The sequence below is a fragment of the Pagrus major genome, chromosome 7, assembly GCF_040436345.1.
Source record: "Pagrus major chromosome 7, Pma_NU_1.0".
NCBI classification, from domain to species: domain Eukaryota; kingdom Metazoa; phylum Chordata; class Actinopteri; order Spariformes; family Sparidae; genus Pagrus; species Pagrus major.
In genome coordinates this window covers 22,292,368-22,307,198 of record NC_133221.1, presented here as the reverse complement: position 1 = coordinate 22,307,198, position 14,831 = coordinate 22,292,368, and the positions used below count along the sequence as shown (strand labels likewise).

The 14,831-nt window shown below is 39.6% G+C and overlaps 2 protein-coding genes across 2 annotated transcripts; both read right to left on the bottom strand.

The window, feature by feature from the left end:
• Positions 1-1,276: 1,276 nt before the first annotated feature.
• eif2s2 (eukaryotic translation initiation factor 2, subunit 2 beta) lies at positions 1,277-6,999 on the bottom strand. The gene is made up of 9 exons (XM_073469730.1): positions 6,875-6,999; positions 4,896-5,079; positions 4,683-4,783; positions 4,350-4,479; positions 4,162-4,262; positions 3,224-3,372; positions 3,066-3,122; positions 2,823-2,908; positions 1,277-2,697 (listed from the first exon to the last, which is right to left on the bottom strand). Exons 1-9 carry the CDS (start codon positions 6,887-6,889, stop codon positions 2,522-2,524), a joined length of 999 nt encoding a protein of 332 aa, XP_073325831.1. The 5' UTR covers positions 6,890-6,999; the 3' UTR covers positions 1,277-2,521.
• A 968-nt stretch (positions 7,000-7,967) lies between these two features.
• Positions 7,968-13,955, bottom strand: LOC140999862 (charged multivesicular body protein 4b-like). The gene is made up of 5 exons (XM_073470411.1): positions 13,626-13,955; positions 11,549-11,726; positions 10,939-11,053; positions 10,081-10,207; positions 7,968-9,334 (listed from the first exon to the last, which is right to left on the bottom strand). Exons 1-5 carry the CDS (start codon positions 13,807-13,809, stop codon positions 9,270-9,272), a joined length of 669 nt encoding a protein of 222 aa, XP_073326512.1. The 5' UTR covers positions 13,810-13,955; the 3' UTR covers positions 7,968-9,269.
• Between the last annotated feature and the right edge of the window lie 876 nt (positions 13,956-14,831).

Here is a 14,831-nt window from a genome sequence, read left to right as displayed (position 1 = left end):
ACGCGAAGATAACCGGGGCGACTTCCGGTATTGTACTTAAAATTAAAGTCCCTAATTGATCAATTGGATCACATACACTGACACGAGGAAAATATGTTTAAATTAAAGAGTCATGCATGCTAATACACTCTTCAACTTTCATTAAAAAGTTTGGCCGAGGAAATTTCCAAGAATCAAACTGTCCATGCACTTCTAAGATTAAAAAGGGCCATTGTTTCTTTTCCTGTACCTTTTTTAAGTGTCATTTTTCTTTCTCAGTCAGGAAAACTAATGAACAAGAAAACAAAGTGCATTGTTTTAGGACTTAAATTCCAAATTTTATAGGTCATTCATGGGAAATGTAAATGTCTGGGTCCGACCCCTTGGTGCTTCACTTTTTTCCAATTTTGGCCATTGTAAAACATAGTTGAATAGGCTATTTATATCATGGTTTAAAGGTGCATTATGTAGTTTTGGGAAAGACATTTTTTTATCAGAAGAGAAGGATCTTCATTTCATGATTTTTTTTATGCCTAAACAAACTTTCTTCGTTTTCATGACAGAAAAAACAAACGAACCGGGTTCTGGGGACCTTATTTTTCATCTGAAAGCAGATTGTTTATTCAGTTATGGAAAATAATATTGTATTATTACTTCATTAATATTAAAAAATATAAAAATTCTGAGTTTGAATTTCTTCTCCAAAACTACAAAGCACCCCTTTAAATTGACCTGACAAACTAGTAGTCTTATGGTAGATTATAATCTATGATCTTGGTGCCTTGCATGTAAAATTTCATTCAGCATAGTGTCAAATATCACAAAACCCAATTAGATAAAATTAGTTATTAGTACAGTAAATATGAACTCACCAACAGCCTCTACACAAAGGATTTAGTAATGTTTAAATAATAAATGACACTTTTTTGATATGTAGAGTAGGAGGCTCAATCGCAATAAGATCAATCGCAGTTACATGAATGCATTACTTGCAATTGAACACTTGCAAAAAAACACCTTTTGGCCTACAGACGTAGCAGCAACATGGTATACATGATAAGATTCCCAATGCTTTAAATAGCTGTACGGTGAGAAACCAACCTGCTGCTTCTTAATCAATAATTCACCTCAAGAAGAAACTGTCATTATGTTTACATTTTCATGGCAATTAATTTCTAAAAGTTGAATATACAACTAGAGGCATATCAATTACTTTTTCTTATTTCATTATTTTTAGTTATATTTCTGTACAAAAGAAATTGTAGCTAGGTGAATGTAAGCACAGAGAGATCAGTACTGGAGAGAGAGAGTAGAATATTTTATTTTTGTAAAAACCAGGTTTTAAAATGATTCAAGCCAGACCTTCTTATCCACATCCTTCTCTAACAATAACAGAACCAATACCATATATCCAGTATCATTGGACTGTAACTTGAGGTGGTTATATCTTGAATCGCACTTGAAAATAATGACCTGTTAGAGGAGACTGATCTGAGGTGCCTGCTCAGAAGCTGTTTTAAGGGGGTAGCATTTGGTTGTGTTAGGAGGACTGGCATTAGCTCAAGAAACCTGCTCTTCTTGACAAAATGAACTTTATTAATTTTCAAACCCTTCTAATCAAATCAAACACGCTGACCTTAACTTCAGAAGTCAAAAGGAAGAAACAATGAAGTACACAATTGCTCATCAATGCCACAAAAGCACTCACAAACACACTGTATAATTTCTGTCCATCTCACGCGCAACTGTGCTATCAAAGTCTTCAGTGAGAGGGTGCTCATCTCCTTATCAAACTCTACTTGTTTGACTTTGTAGTCATCTCCTGCTATAAAATGATCAAAAGGAGGTGTGTTAGGAGCTTGCCAGAGACTAGTTTGTGACATATCATCCTGTATGTACTCCAGGCCTGTGACTTGATTGATTTTTGTCTTTGATAAGCTAGGGTAGAAAATTCTGAACTGGCAGTTTTATGATTAGGGCCAGACCAGAAAGAGGAACACAGCCTATGTGGAACTCAAGAATAAAGTGGTGACCACGTGAGTCACATGGCTACACTTACCAGAGCAACTAAGGTCTGTTAATGTAGATCAACTTAGCTTAGCTACAATTTGGCTGGTTGTATGGAGAAATGTATTCCTTATCTGAAGAAATTTTCATGTAAAGTGGGAGAAGAAAGGATGAGGAAGGGTTCAAGCCATATTAAATTTTCTTGCAGGAATCAAGAATCACAGCAAATGGAAAAAAAAAAAACCTAGGGGGTGGAGGATTCATCAGCCAGACTACAAATCAAATGCATCCAACGGTGTATGTGGTATACATCATCTGCTTACGGTGCCTGAACCCCGTCCATCATCTTTAGATACTCTCTCACTCCCTGCCTGGTCAGGCCACGACACAACTAAACAACAGCCAAACCCTCCCGCAGTTCGATTCAGAGAGTCCTTTTAGCGAATCAAAGGGGGCGTCCGACCCCAGCTCCGGCCCTTCTGAGGGGGGAAAAGGGAAGGCCGAGAGAGGAGGGGGAGCCCAGTTACGGTGGTCTTTAGTTGGCTTTGGCGCGGAGCTGCGCCCTCTTGCCCGTCACAGCCTGGAATCCGGTCTTGATGCTGGCGACGGAGCAGCGGGAGTGGCACGTTTCACACTGCAGGAAATAGAGGCGAGTGTCCTTCTGCAGGATGGTTTCTGGGGAGCGGCAGGTGTGACACGTCACGTATTCCTCTGCAGGGGTGAGAGGACAGTTATTTACACTGCAGTACACACAGGAGCTCACTGTATAATTATTTGAAAAAAGCCAAATCAGATTCATGTTTACTATAATAAAAATAAGTTCAATTGCCACTTACTGATATATCTTCTCAACACATTTTCTATCTGTTTCTGTTGAAATCTGCCTTTGATCACAAGCTGGTTATTTCCGTCTATAGAACCACTGTTAACAGAAAAAAGACACAAAGCAAAAACACGACTTAAACTTTCACAGCAGTACACACAAAACTGTTTCATTGCAGTTGAGAACTAGGACCTCAAAATGACAAAATTCAGTTCCTGTACATTCATGAATATTTTAACAGTATATATGGACGTACCTTGTTCCCAACTCAGCCAACAGGAAAGCGAGCAGATGTTTAGGCTGACGATGCAACCTGTGATGAAGCACACGAAAGGTCAGTTTGAACGTGACACTTCAGATGGGTATCAAATAACGACAGTGGCAGTGAGAGAGCTCAGTGTGAACGAGGCTCACAGTTTGCAGATGTCTGTGAAGTTGACGAAGGAGGTTTTCTTGGTTCCCACTCGGACCACCTGAGGAGGCTTCATCACGAACTTCCTCTTCTCTCCGGCCACCATGTCCGGGTTCTTCTCTCTCATGATGTTAAAGACTCGGTTGAGGAGCTGAGACAGAGACCGTGCAAAAAGTTACACAAACTTTAAGACGGTAAACGTGTATATAAGTGCATAGAGGAAGGTGTCGATATTTCAGTATATAAACATGGGATATTCAGGGTCCGTGTAATCTCAAAACAAATAGTGATAGAGCAACATGAAAAAAAGATCACATTGATGGGAACTCTTATTATTCTTTGTCTCATTTCAGTTTGATAGATTATTTATGGACTACATTGGATGTTATCACCGAGTATAATGTTGCCATGAAGTCAGTCAGTTAGCTGTGGGCTACACCTTGAAACCACTTTAAATTTAAACAACTACCACTTGATTACAGTGAAACTGAGGAAGACTTAAAAATGTGACGATTCTCAAGCAAGTTCTGGAGTATTTTTCCTTGATTTCTGAGCAGATTTATGGATTTTTTTTGTCTGTGTTCACATTCGAACACACTCTCCTCACAATTTGAAAACAACACCTGGCAGGTAACAGTATAAAACCACTGAAAACCAGCATTATTATTTCCAGTGAACAGGAAATAAAAAGAGAAAGAACTTAAATACCTTCCTTCCCCTTTCTCACCCCACGCTACATTCTTACAGGCAACTTTCTTGTCCACTTGTGAACACACAACAGGGAAACGTGAGGTTTGTGTGGATAAAAAGACTTTTCATTTGAATTAAAGCATTTTCAAAATTTAGATCTTTCAACTGAATACCAAAACAGCTGCTGTTCTTCATGCAGAATGGGTTGTCTGTTAATGGCTGAGTCTTGGTTGTGTGTGTACTGTCCTACCTCATCATAAGTGTAGTCTCTTTCTGAGTCGGCCCAGGCCGGTCCTGTGGAGGAGCTGAATGAGATTCCATCATTGTTCTTCCCCTCATCGTCCTCGAGCGCTGCAAACACATCATACACACATTATTACACACAAGCACCTTCCTTTAATTCTCCACTTTAATAAAGATCAAGTGACTTTTTCTTACTGTCATCCTTCTCCAGCAGCTCTCCCTCATCAAAGTCCACTTTCTTTGACTTCTTCTTTTTGGTAGGAAGCATCAGGTCCAGGTTGTCCTCCTCCAGCACCTCTGTTTGCTCTCCTTCAATTTTCAGCTCCTGATTTGGACCAATGAGATGTGAAATTCAGCGAAACAACGAGCAATGTGAGTGTGAATGTAGTTAAGAAAAGAAAAAGATGTGAAAGCAACGGCAGAAGAAGAACAAGACATGCTGATGTAAAATGATCAGACAGACAGAAATACACAAACCAAATGTTGCAAGAAAGATTGTGAACTGGTTGAGGTTTCGCAGTGACTGACCTTTAATCCCTCCTCGACATCATTTTCGAATACCTTCTTGGGTTTCTTCTTCTTCTTCTTCTGGTTGAAGAAGTTCAGGTCGTTCAAATCATCAGATGGCTCTAGAGACATTAAAAAAACAAACTCTGTTTAGTTCCAGCTAAATGCAAGCAGGTAGTTCAATGTGTGGTGTAGAAGTATATAAAGTGAGAGCATCTCTATTTTCAGTCTAACCTTTCTTCCTGCCATCATCATCATCCAGATCCATCTCCTTGTCGTCTCCGGCCTCGGGCTCTGCCTCCTTCGCCTCCACCTCTTTGGCCTCTTCTCCTCCCACTCCCTCTCCTCCTTCCTCATCCAGCATGAAGGGCTTCTTCTTCTTCTTCTTCTTCTTGGTCATGTTGGGATCGAAAATCATCTGAAGGAGAGAAAAGGAGGATCAAGGAGGGAAAACTTAATTTTTTCTCAAGATAATCTCAAGATTATGAGATGATGGCCAAAATAAATCCACTGTCACAAGTTTCTAATCAGTTCCCCATATGAGAACTTGTTTTTGGTTGGTTCAATAACTTCTGCTGACTATCTTATCTTTTCCAAACTTCTGTGATAATTCATATTTTGGCAGGTGTTCAGTGTATTACAACTTTGATTTTCAGAAAATGTCTTCAAATCAGTTACATCTAATGGGTCAACTATTGATCATTTTCAGCGTGTTTCACTGTGATCATTATCAGTTACAGAGCGTTGTGTTCTGATAAACAGAAACACCGGATGAGGCAAAGGGGAAGGACACCTCCTCTATTGATTCAGTTATTTTCATACATCAGGTCACATAAGAGTGCATTATCACTCTTTCAACATGGCCACTTGCCTGTAGTCAATTTAATTTCACAAATAAAAGTCAACTGGTAAACGAAACAAATGAATTGTAAGCATTGTTGCTATAGTGTCCTGCACCTTTATATATTTTGCACCCTGAATTAAAATAGTGACTGCTGACCAGCACCAAGTAAAGTGTCCTGTTACGCAATATCAAGTGACTAAAGCAAACTGTTTATTAATTGATTCGACAGAAATTTAATCTCAGTTTATGTCTTGTTTAGCAAAAATCCTGTGGTTCACCATTTGTAATAGGCAACTGAATATCATTAGATTTCAGACTGTCAGGAATAACAAGCAATCTGAACATGTCGACTTTGAAATCTGGACATTTTCACTGTTTCCTGTCGCCATATGAAGGAACAGGATTGAACAGGAAAATAACAGATAAATACAAAACGTGGAAAATAAGTTTCAGTCTCACAACAGACACCTGCCAGCCACTCAGAAAGAGGCATTTTGTGTTACAACACCGGTATACATCGATATATGTCGTTAATATTGATATTGTGACATGAGACTTGACCTCACTTATGAAATATTGTGATACTCATCCTCCTCTTTGCGACTATCGTCACCTGAGTTAACTGATGCAATTTTGTATAAAACGTGTGACATTTGTCGTTGAATGAAAAACTATGAATGTCCCTTCCTCGTCTACTATCGTGCCCATAGGAACAAGTGATGAGATTTATTAAATCACGAAAAAAAACACGTTTTTTTAAACACCAAAGGAAATATCTAATCGTCATTGCGAACATAAAATTGCAGTCGCAGTGTTGAATTGAATTTAAACCGTTGAAATATAAAAACCATTTAGATATATCTATTTTTAAACACGTTGACCAACATAATTCATGTTATTTCTGTCACGACGCTCTCTGTGTAAAGGCAGCTGTCTGTCTAAGCTAAACAAAGCTAATGTTAAACCGTGGTAGCTTGTTGTCTGTGGTATAGAAAACTAGCTAGCAGTTAGCGCCGCAGCTAACCAAACGGCCAGCTAACGCTAGCTAGCTAACTCCATCCTTCCTTTTGAGTTATCCAGCAGCTCCGAGAGGGCGGATTGATCAACCGATGTGAGTATTCATCAACTGCGCGATGTGATAGATCGTTATTGAGTGGTGTGCTGAATATTATCTGATCATTTTGGCTGGTCGGGCCGTTGTTAGCCTTGCTGCAGCCATGTGAGAGATGGTGCCGACAGGGAGGGGAACAGCAGTGTCGAGGCCTAAAGTCATCCTCAGCACCGATCTGATCCGATAATTCACCTTATTTCACCTAACAAGCCCAAACACCAACACAGACTAAACAGCGGATGACTCGAGGTGACTTACCTCGTCTCCTGACATGTTTGCGGGCTGAAAGGTGGCTGAGATACGGCTACTTTTTGTCCCTCGTTCAGTCCCACACTGCTGCGCTGAAAATTTCTTGCATCAGCGTTGCCTCCGCAGTACGCAAGCGTGAAGTCGCCAGATCGGGACGTCATTACTTTGCGACGGCGCACTCCAGTTGAGACGTGTTCAAGAGCAAGAGTGGACGACCATAACTGTTGCTAAATATGTACATTATGAGCTTGTAGAGGCAAATTAGATTTGTTTCATCACGGTCTTGACAGGAAACGGGCAAATTAACAGTTTATGTCTAATATTATGTATATACATGTTAGCTGAAAATTAAAAAATAATCATTTTGCTCTTCTTATAGTACATGTCTCTAATTAGCATAATTTACCATTTTGAGCTAACCTGTCAGAAGTATCAACACACCCGTCTGGCTGCATTAGTGTAAAGATAGTCACTGTTGTCTGCAGCAGGTTCCTCATATGAATTATTAATATCTCATTACTTACATTTTCTGCTGTTAGTGAACTTAAAATGTTTTAGTTCATTATGTTTGAGATTTATCAGAAAATGCTTGTGTCCAAAAAGTTTAACTCTCAGTGAAGAGAGTCAAACCTTCTGTCTTTGTGTTGAGTTACAACTAAGACCCTGCCTATTAATCAATATGTTAAAGGTGCATAATATAAGAATCATCCATCTGCTTCCTGAAATATAGTCAATTTTTGATGTTTTAAACTAGATTTCTTACATATTGCACCTTTAACCGACAGAAAATCAATTGTCTATGAGAAGATCCTGTCAGTTTTCAAGCTGCAACGCCAACCATTTAATTACAGTTTCTCAAATGTGAGGATTCGCTGCTTATCCTCGTCTTCTCCGACAGTAAACTGAATATCTTTGGACAGCTGGTTGGACAAAACATTCAAATTGAAGACCTCACCCGTTTTGCCATTTAAGCTCATTATATTCTACAAAACAGCAGTTTCCCAGCAAGGCCATACTGTAGGTGATAGACTGTGACACGATGGCACTATGAGTGTACTTTTATCACACAATGACGCGAAAAGATAAAGCTTCCACTACAATAAAAGAATTGAAAACTTTTAATGATTTTGCAAATAATATTCTCATCTGGATAAATAAAACATAGAAATGCAAACATGCTTGTCCATCCGTCCTTGTGTTATGTCTTTTTGTACTATGTAAAAAATGTACATCATGACTTTGAAAAACTAAATGAATTACCTCTTTACACTCCAAAACGCTGATGTTGTAGATTGATTATAATCTAATCTTTTATAAACCACCAGCTCCTTCAAGATGCAGTTAATAATGTGTGACAATAGTTTATTATTATTATTTTTTAAACATTATACAATCTGAAACAAAAACCCTTATGGGAACAGACCGAGACAGACAGACCAGGATGAAAGTGTTTCCGTTTAACATCTCTCTTCTAGCCGTGCGCTGTGATCTGTATTGTCAGTTTCCCACTGTTGCATGCTTCACACAACCTCGACAGAACCTCTCAGTGATGGCAGAAATACAGTATATAAAAAGAGACACATTTGGGATATTTACATCAAATAACAAGGACCACTGGTGAGAACGCCTTTGAGGGAGAGAGAAGTCGCTAAAATGGCGACAGGAGGGGGGAAAGGGGACAAAGCACGCAGCCTGAAACAAAAGAACAGGTTCGAACTCTGGCAAACACACAGCTTGTAGCTTCTTCACCCAGCTCATGCTCAGCTGTTCTCCTTTTTTCAAGAGCAGTTAACAAAAAACAGAGCAAAAGATTGTTATTTTTGTCAAGGAGGAAAAAAACAAAGAACATAACATCCAGCGAGTTTAACGCCACAAATACAGGTAAATATGTGAGTCAGAAAAACAGATCTTTGAGGATTAAGCTAGCATAAAAATTCTTCTGTCATCCAGTGACGTTCACAACGCCACGCAACCCGTAACACCAATCTGACTCCTCTTACTACACCACAGAGCTCAAATCCTTTAATTCAATATGAACTCTGTGGGCTCTGAAATAGTCCTGTGCAGCACAGGGACCGAGAAGTGCTAGTATAGTATTAAAAATCAAGGTTAAATGTATTAGGTGACATTGCCAAGGTACAGCGATAGCTTCAAAATAAAAGCCCCTGACCGGCTCGTTTTGCTGAGCACCCAGGGGATCTGTATTTGTGAAGGGGCCTAGAAAAGAAAGATTACAGCATTTTTGCTTTTTTGTAGTGTTACATAAAGTCGACGGTCAGCTCTCCTCAGACACACAAAAACACTCATAACATCCAACATAACAACATCTTATCAGTCCATTCATTCCCCTGTTGCTCCTTCCTCTTCCCTCTCTGATGCAGGTATGATGTGGCGGACGCTGGGGTTACATGGCTTCCATCGCCCAGCGCTGCAGATCCTCCATGTCGTCCTCGTCCTCCTCTTTCTTGGCTTTTAGGGGTGAAAAGACAGAAATAAAAGATGTGAGAGAAGTGGAGAAACTGGTACGGTTAAGTGTAGCTCATCTCAGCTGGTTTCAAGACAATCTTGAAAAGGGCTACAACGATAATTTTCATTGTTGATTATTCTCCCAATTAACCAATTAGTTGTTAGAAAATGTCTAGTTTTGTCCACATCCCAATGATATTCAGTTTACTGTCATGAAGGAGTAAAGAAACCAAAAAATATTCACATTTCCTAAGCTGACATCAGATCATTTTGAATTTTTTCTTTGACAAAATTACTTCAACTGATTAAACAATGATAAAAAAAATAATTGGCGATTAATTCAATAGTTGACAAATTGATTAATGAATCATTGCTGCTCTAAACTTGAACCAGGATCAGAACCTGGGATCTCCAGAGTGAATAACCTTGTACTAGAACCCACTTTTTGGAAATATGGTTATTTGTTTATTGGGAGAGGGTTTAGATGAAGAGATTTTGCAGTTTTACAGGATAGTTATTTGCCAGACTGTTTCTTGGCCGCGAACAATAACTTTCTTGAGTCTCAGCTGGTTACCTGGGCACAGCACAGAGCCAAGAAATATTACGACGCATAACCCCCCTGTAAAATTGCAAAGTCTTGTCATCTTACTCTTTCCCAGAAAGCAGATAACCATATTTCCCAAAATACCAAACTCAAAAACAAAGGATGCTGCAGTGAGGTTAGCAGAATTGTTGTGTCAGGTTCTTACCAGGTCTGGAAGGTAATGAAGTTGAAGGCACGTTGGGGAGGGGGACGTTCTCTGTTCCCCCGATCTCCAGCAGGTTTTTGTCCAGCTCCTCCTGTTCCAGCTCATCCAGCTCTGCCAGCAGCTCATCCTGAGAAAGACGGGAATCAACACTTAAGATCAGGATAAACACATCAACTGATTCGTGCAACAATAAGAGATACTGATCCCAATAACACAAAATTCTCTTTATTTATATATTCTTAAAACTAGTGGTACAACCTGTTCCTAATCTTGTGCATCTGCACTCTTGGTGAGCAAAACATCTCACAGAGAGTTGAATTAAAATACTTCAAGTCAGTTGACTGAGAATTTGAGAAAGGCTGTGTTCATTCTTCCTGCCATATTATCCCAGGATGACCGAAAACCATCAGTTGTGGTGAAGTTGGTCCATGAATAAGACCATTCAAAAATAAGGCTGATTCATGAGCCTTCATGCCAGAGTAATGACGCGAGAAACAACAAACTGTGGTTAGTCTGGGTAGCATCAAGGATGACGCTGACCTGTGTTTGACTGGGTTATCCTGGTGTTATCACCAGTCTATCGTTCATCACTGTGTGTTAAACACAGGAAAAAAAAGACATATGCTTGGCTGACTACCAATAATATTTCTGATTCAGGTGTGTAAAAGGTCTGTAATGTCAGATTAGCCTGAGATAATATCTATATATAGTAAATCTATAAATAAATCAGGTACTAGCAGATATTTAGCCATCTGCTTCAAAGCAGGAATTCAGTTCTGAATCAGATATTGTTTTTAGAAGATAACCACAAAGAAACCTCACTGATGTACAAACTGTAATATCAAAAGCATCACTCACCTCATCAAACTCCTCTCCGAAGCCGACAGGTTTAGAGATGGCGTCCGAGATTTCCTGGGCCAGCTCCTGCTGCTCTGTAATGTCCTGCATCAGGTCGTCCACCTTGTCAATGTCCCTGGAACAACAAGCAGGAGAAGATTCATGTGTGAATGATACCAAGCCTCATTTACCCATACCCACCCACACACACACACACACACAATAATAAAAGTGAGCAGCAAGAGTGATGCATGAGGCATGCAGCAATGCAAAACTACCTCACGTGTGCAACTACTGATGTTGTGAGGTTGAAGTCTGATGTATTTTAGCAGGGAAATGTGTATTCATTCTATTAAATATCCTTCATGTTATTTTCAGTCATTTGAGTCTGTCAGTGAATCAAATAATATCCAGTGCTGATGAGTTTGGATTAGGGAGGTATAACTGCACATGGGTCAAATCCTTTGTATTTTGTCATGAGCAGACTAGAGCTCATAACTGATTTAGAACAGACTTTCGTCACATGTTGCCAATTAAGACGCAGCAGGCTACAAATATAATGTTTCTATAATCATCAATCAATCAATTAAATTGTAAATAACTCAATCAGTGGATGGGTGCTGGCTCTTACATGTTTTCATGGGCAGACTTCATGGCCTTGGCAGCAAAGCCCATGTTCTTGAGCACTTCAGTGTTTGTGTTGGCGTTTTCCAAAGCCTCTCTCTGGAACTCGATGGTCGACAGTGTGCCATCGATCTGGGCGAGCTGCTTCTCATACCGCTTCTTTCTTTTCAAAGCCTGCAAAGCCGCTGAGGAGAGAAAGACAATGGGAAGGAGTCAGCAAGGATGGACAGATTGTCTCATAAATAGACAGTAGAAATGTTATTCAGTGAAAATGAAGTAAAACTGTGAATCATGGGGATTGTTTTGTCCTTAAACAGGAATGAGAGCCTGAATACGTACTAAATAAACAAGACCAATAAGTTCAAGTGCGTGACTGAAACTTGGATGACAAAATGGAAAAACTAGAAAGTAGAAATGAATCAGCCACAGTGGTCACATGACCACAGTCTTTAACTCACACTTGAAAGGCTTTTGAAAACAACTCACTCAGACAACCTTTGTGGAGTCGGAGGAGGAAATAATGAGTTTAAGGGCAAGGTACACAAAATAGTCCAGCCAAGTATGAATCTTTACATGACAGACAATCTGCAGTATTAAGTGGGCCAGGGCAATATAGATTTATATCTAATGATATATTTCTGCCCTACTTGTGGCGACACAAACAATTTATTTGTCAGACTGTCCATCAGTTTTTCTCTTGGTCCAACACTTTAGTCGAGAGCGGCAGATCTCAACAGCTGCTGGCCAGGTTGGCGTCAAATTTGTTTTAAATATGTGTGCTTCCTGGAAGATGATTGCTTGTATTTTACCCTCAGTCATCATTTTCATGCATAACAAAGTGTCTTCAAAACTACTGCACAGACTTCCAGATTATACACTATTGATAATCATGGTCCCATGGTAGGATTTATCCACCATTTTTGATGACCTCCTTGTCTTTTTTCCTAGCTGTGTCATCATCCAAAAATGTCCACTCTCACACAAGCAATAACCACAATAAGATTCAAAAGTCAACCAGGGGAGGACAAAACACTTTTATTGTCAAATGTGAAACGTTGTCCACAAAATTCCAAGTTTCATGTCTTAATCACATCTATAACTTGCGTCATAAGCAATGGTGTTATAATAGTGTCGTCTAGTTAATGTAGTATTACAGTAATATTATTGGTGATTAAAAAACGAAACTTATGGGTCATTATATTTGTTTTACTGCATTATTGCTTATATAATAATCTATCAGGCAGCTGTAGGAGCTGCTCCAGGTCTGTAGGTTTCTGCACTGACCAAGGTGCAAACACACCCACCTCTCTGACACGTCCACGTCAGTGAGGTCCATTTAACATCTGCAACTCCAGTGATCAACCCTCGTCCCGCCACACTGAGCTGATATCTTTACTGCCAGTCTGTCTGCAGTAGGACATGTAACTGTGGCTGTATGGCCTGCCACACCTCTAACTATAGGGTTTTTCACACTACATATTCTTAGCCCAGAGATATCCTTAGCTCATTCTCACATACACCTTGTTGACCCAGAGGTAACCTCAGCCCAGGGCTGTGTGATTCACACTGGACTTCTACTAGCCCAGTGTAGTTGATTTTAAGGGAATAACCCCATACTCAGGGCTAACCATGCTCCAGATCAGGGCCAGCAAGCCCTAAGCTCCTGTCGGGGTTAGCACACTTCAGAATGGGTCAGGACTGTACCAGTGTGAACGCTTTCTTTTAGCCTGGGGCTAACTAGCATGGGTGTAAATGTAGTGTGAAAAGCACTTTTAATCATTTAATTTTTAAACTGATCAATCAGATTGAAAATGGATCACCAGATATATGTCGGCATATATTTATATCTATATAAGAGGCTAGCCTCTTGCCAACATGTGAATGTCACATACAGTCGACGACACGTTGACTTATCTCGGGTGGCACCATAACGACGCTAATATTAGGTGAGGCTGGCAACTGTTTGACAGCTCGGGAAAGTTAGCCAACTTAGCTAACATGCTAACACTTAGCTTAGGCTTATTGACCAGGCAATATGATGATAAAGAGATGAAATTATGTGAAAGTAGGCCCTAATATCTCACCTCTCTTGTTTTTCGTCCCGTTTTTCTTGGCAATTTGCAGCTCCTGTTCGATCTTTTTCTCTAGAAATTCCTGTTTCTTCGTTAGCATCTCCTCCGTCTCTCGGAGTTTCTGGATCGCCTCCTGTGGGCTCGGTCCCTTACCTCCTTTTCCTCCTCCTCCAAATATCTTACCTAACAACGACATATCTGGGGTGCTACAATACTGTAATTATATACAAAAAAATAAAACAAATCAGCGAAATGCCCGAGAAAATCACGCTTAGCTACCTCGCTGCTAGGCTACACTGACACTTCGCCCTAGCCTGGAACCTGGAAGGATTGTTGATGTTTTTCTACTTCCTGGATAAGGCCCAATGACGTCATATTGCCAGATAAGGGGTGGGCGTTGCTTGTTGCAGCTCTGTCTCCATCTGCTGGACAGCTGCAGTACTGAAGGTAACTGTGATGTACCTTTGGACCCATTTTACTTACTTTATTTTGTCATTGTCATTCCTTATTATCGCTAGAGGCTGCAGGTGCAATGCCATACTGCTGGTACGCCAATTTAAGTTTTTACTATTTAATAATAAAGGTAAAGATTCATTTATTTGTCATTGAACAACATCAGGTTGCAAAATCTAAAAGACTTCAGAGTTAGAGCTCTATAGATACAGTTCTCTTGATGTGTGGGAGAGTCATGGGTGTACAGTGTGAATAGGAGGGGGCACACACTGAGCACACAGCCGTGGGAACTCCAGTCAGCTTTATGGGTAAGATTGTATTAAATGCTGTATAAAATATGTTTAAAATATAAATATGTTATGAGATATACATTTGTGGTAATAACTTAACTTTTATAATAAGATATAGAAATTTGGTCAATGTGTATATATATATTATGTACATTATATTATAGGTTATGCATGTATATTTGTATGTATGAGTGTGAGTGAGTGAGTGTATGTATGCATGTACATAGGTGTGTACGCGTATGTATCTGTACGTGTTCAGTACATATGTATATATGCGTATATTGGTGTGTATGTAAATATATTTCTATACAATATGTTATACATTAATTGTGCATACTGTATAGTATATCCAATTGTATATAGTTAGATGGGAGTGTATGAAGGTACACAGGTTCAGGAATGGAAGTAAATTGATTATGATTAATTACTGAGTTGTGGAGAAGGATTTAATAGTATAGTACAGTATTAGTATATA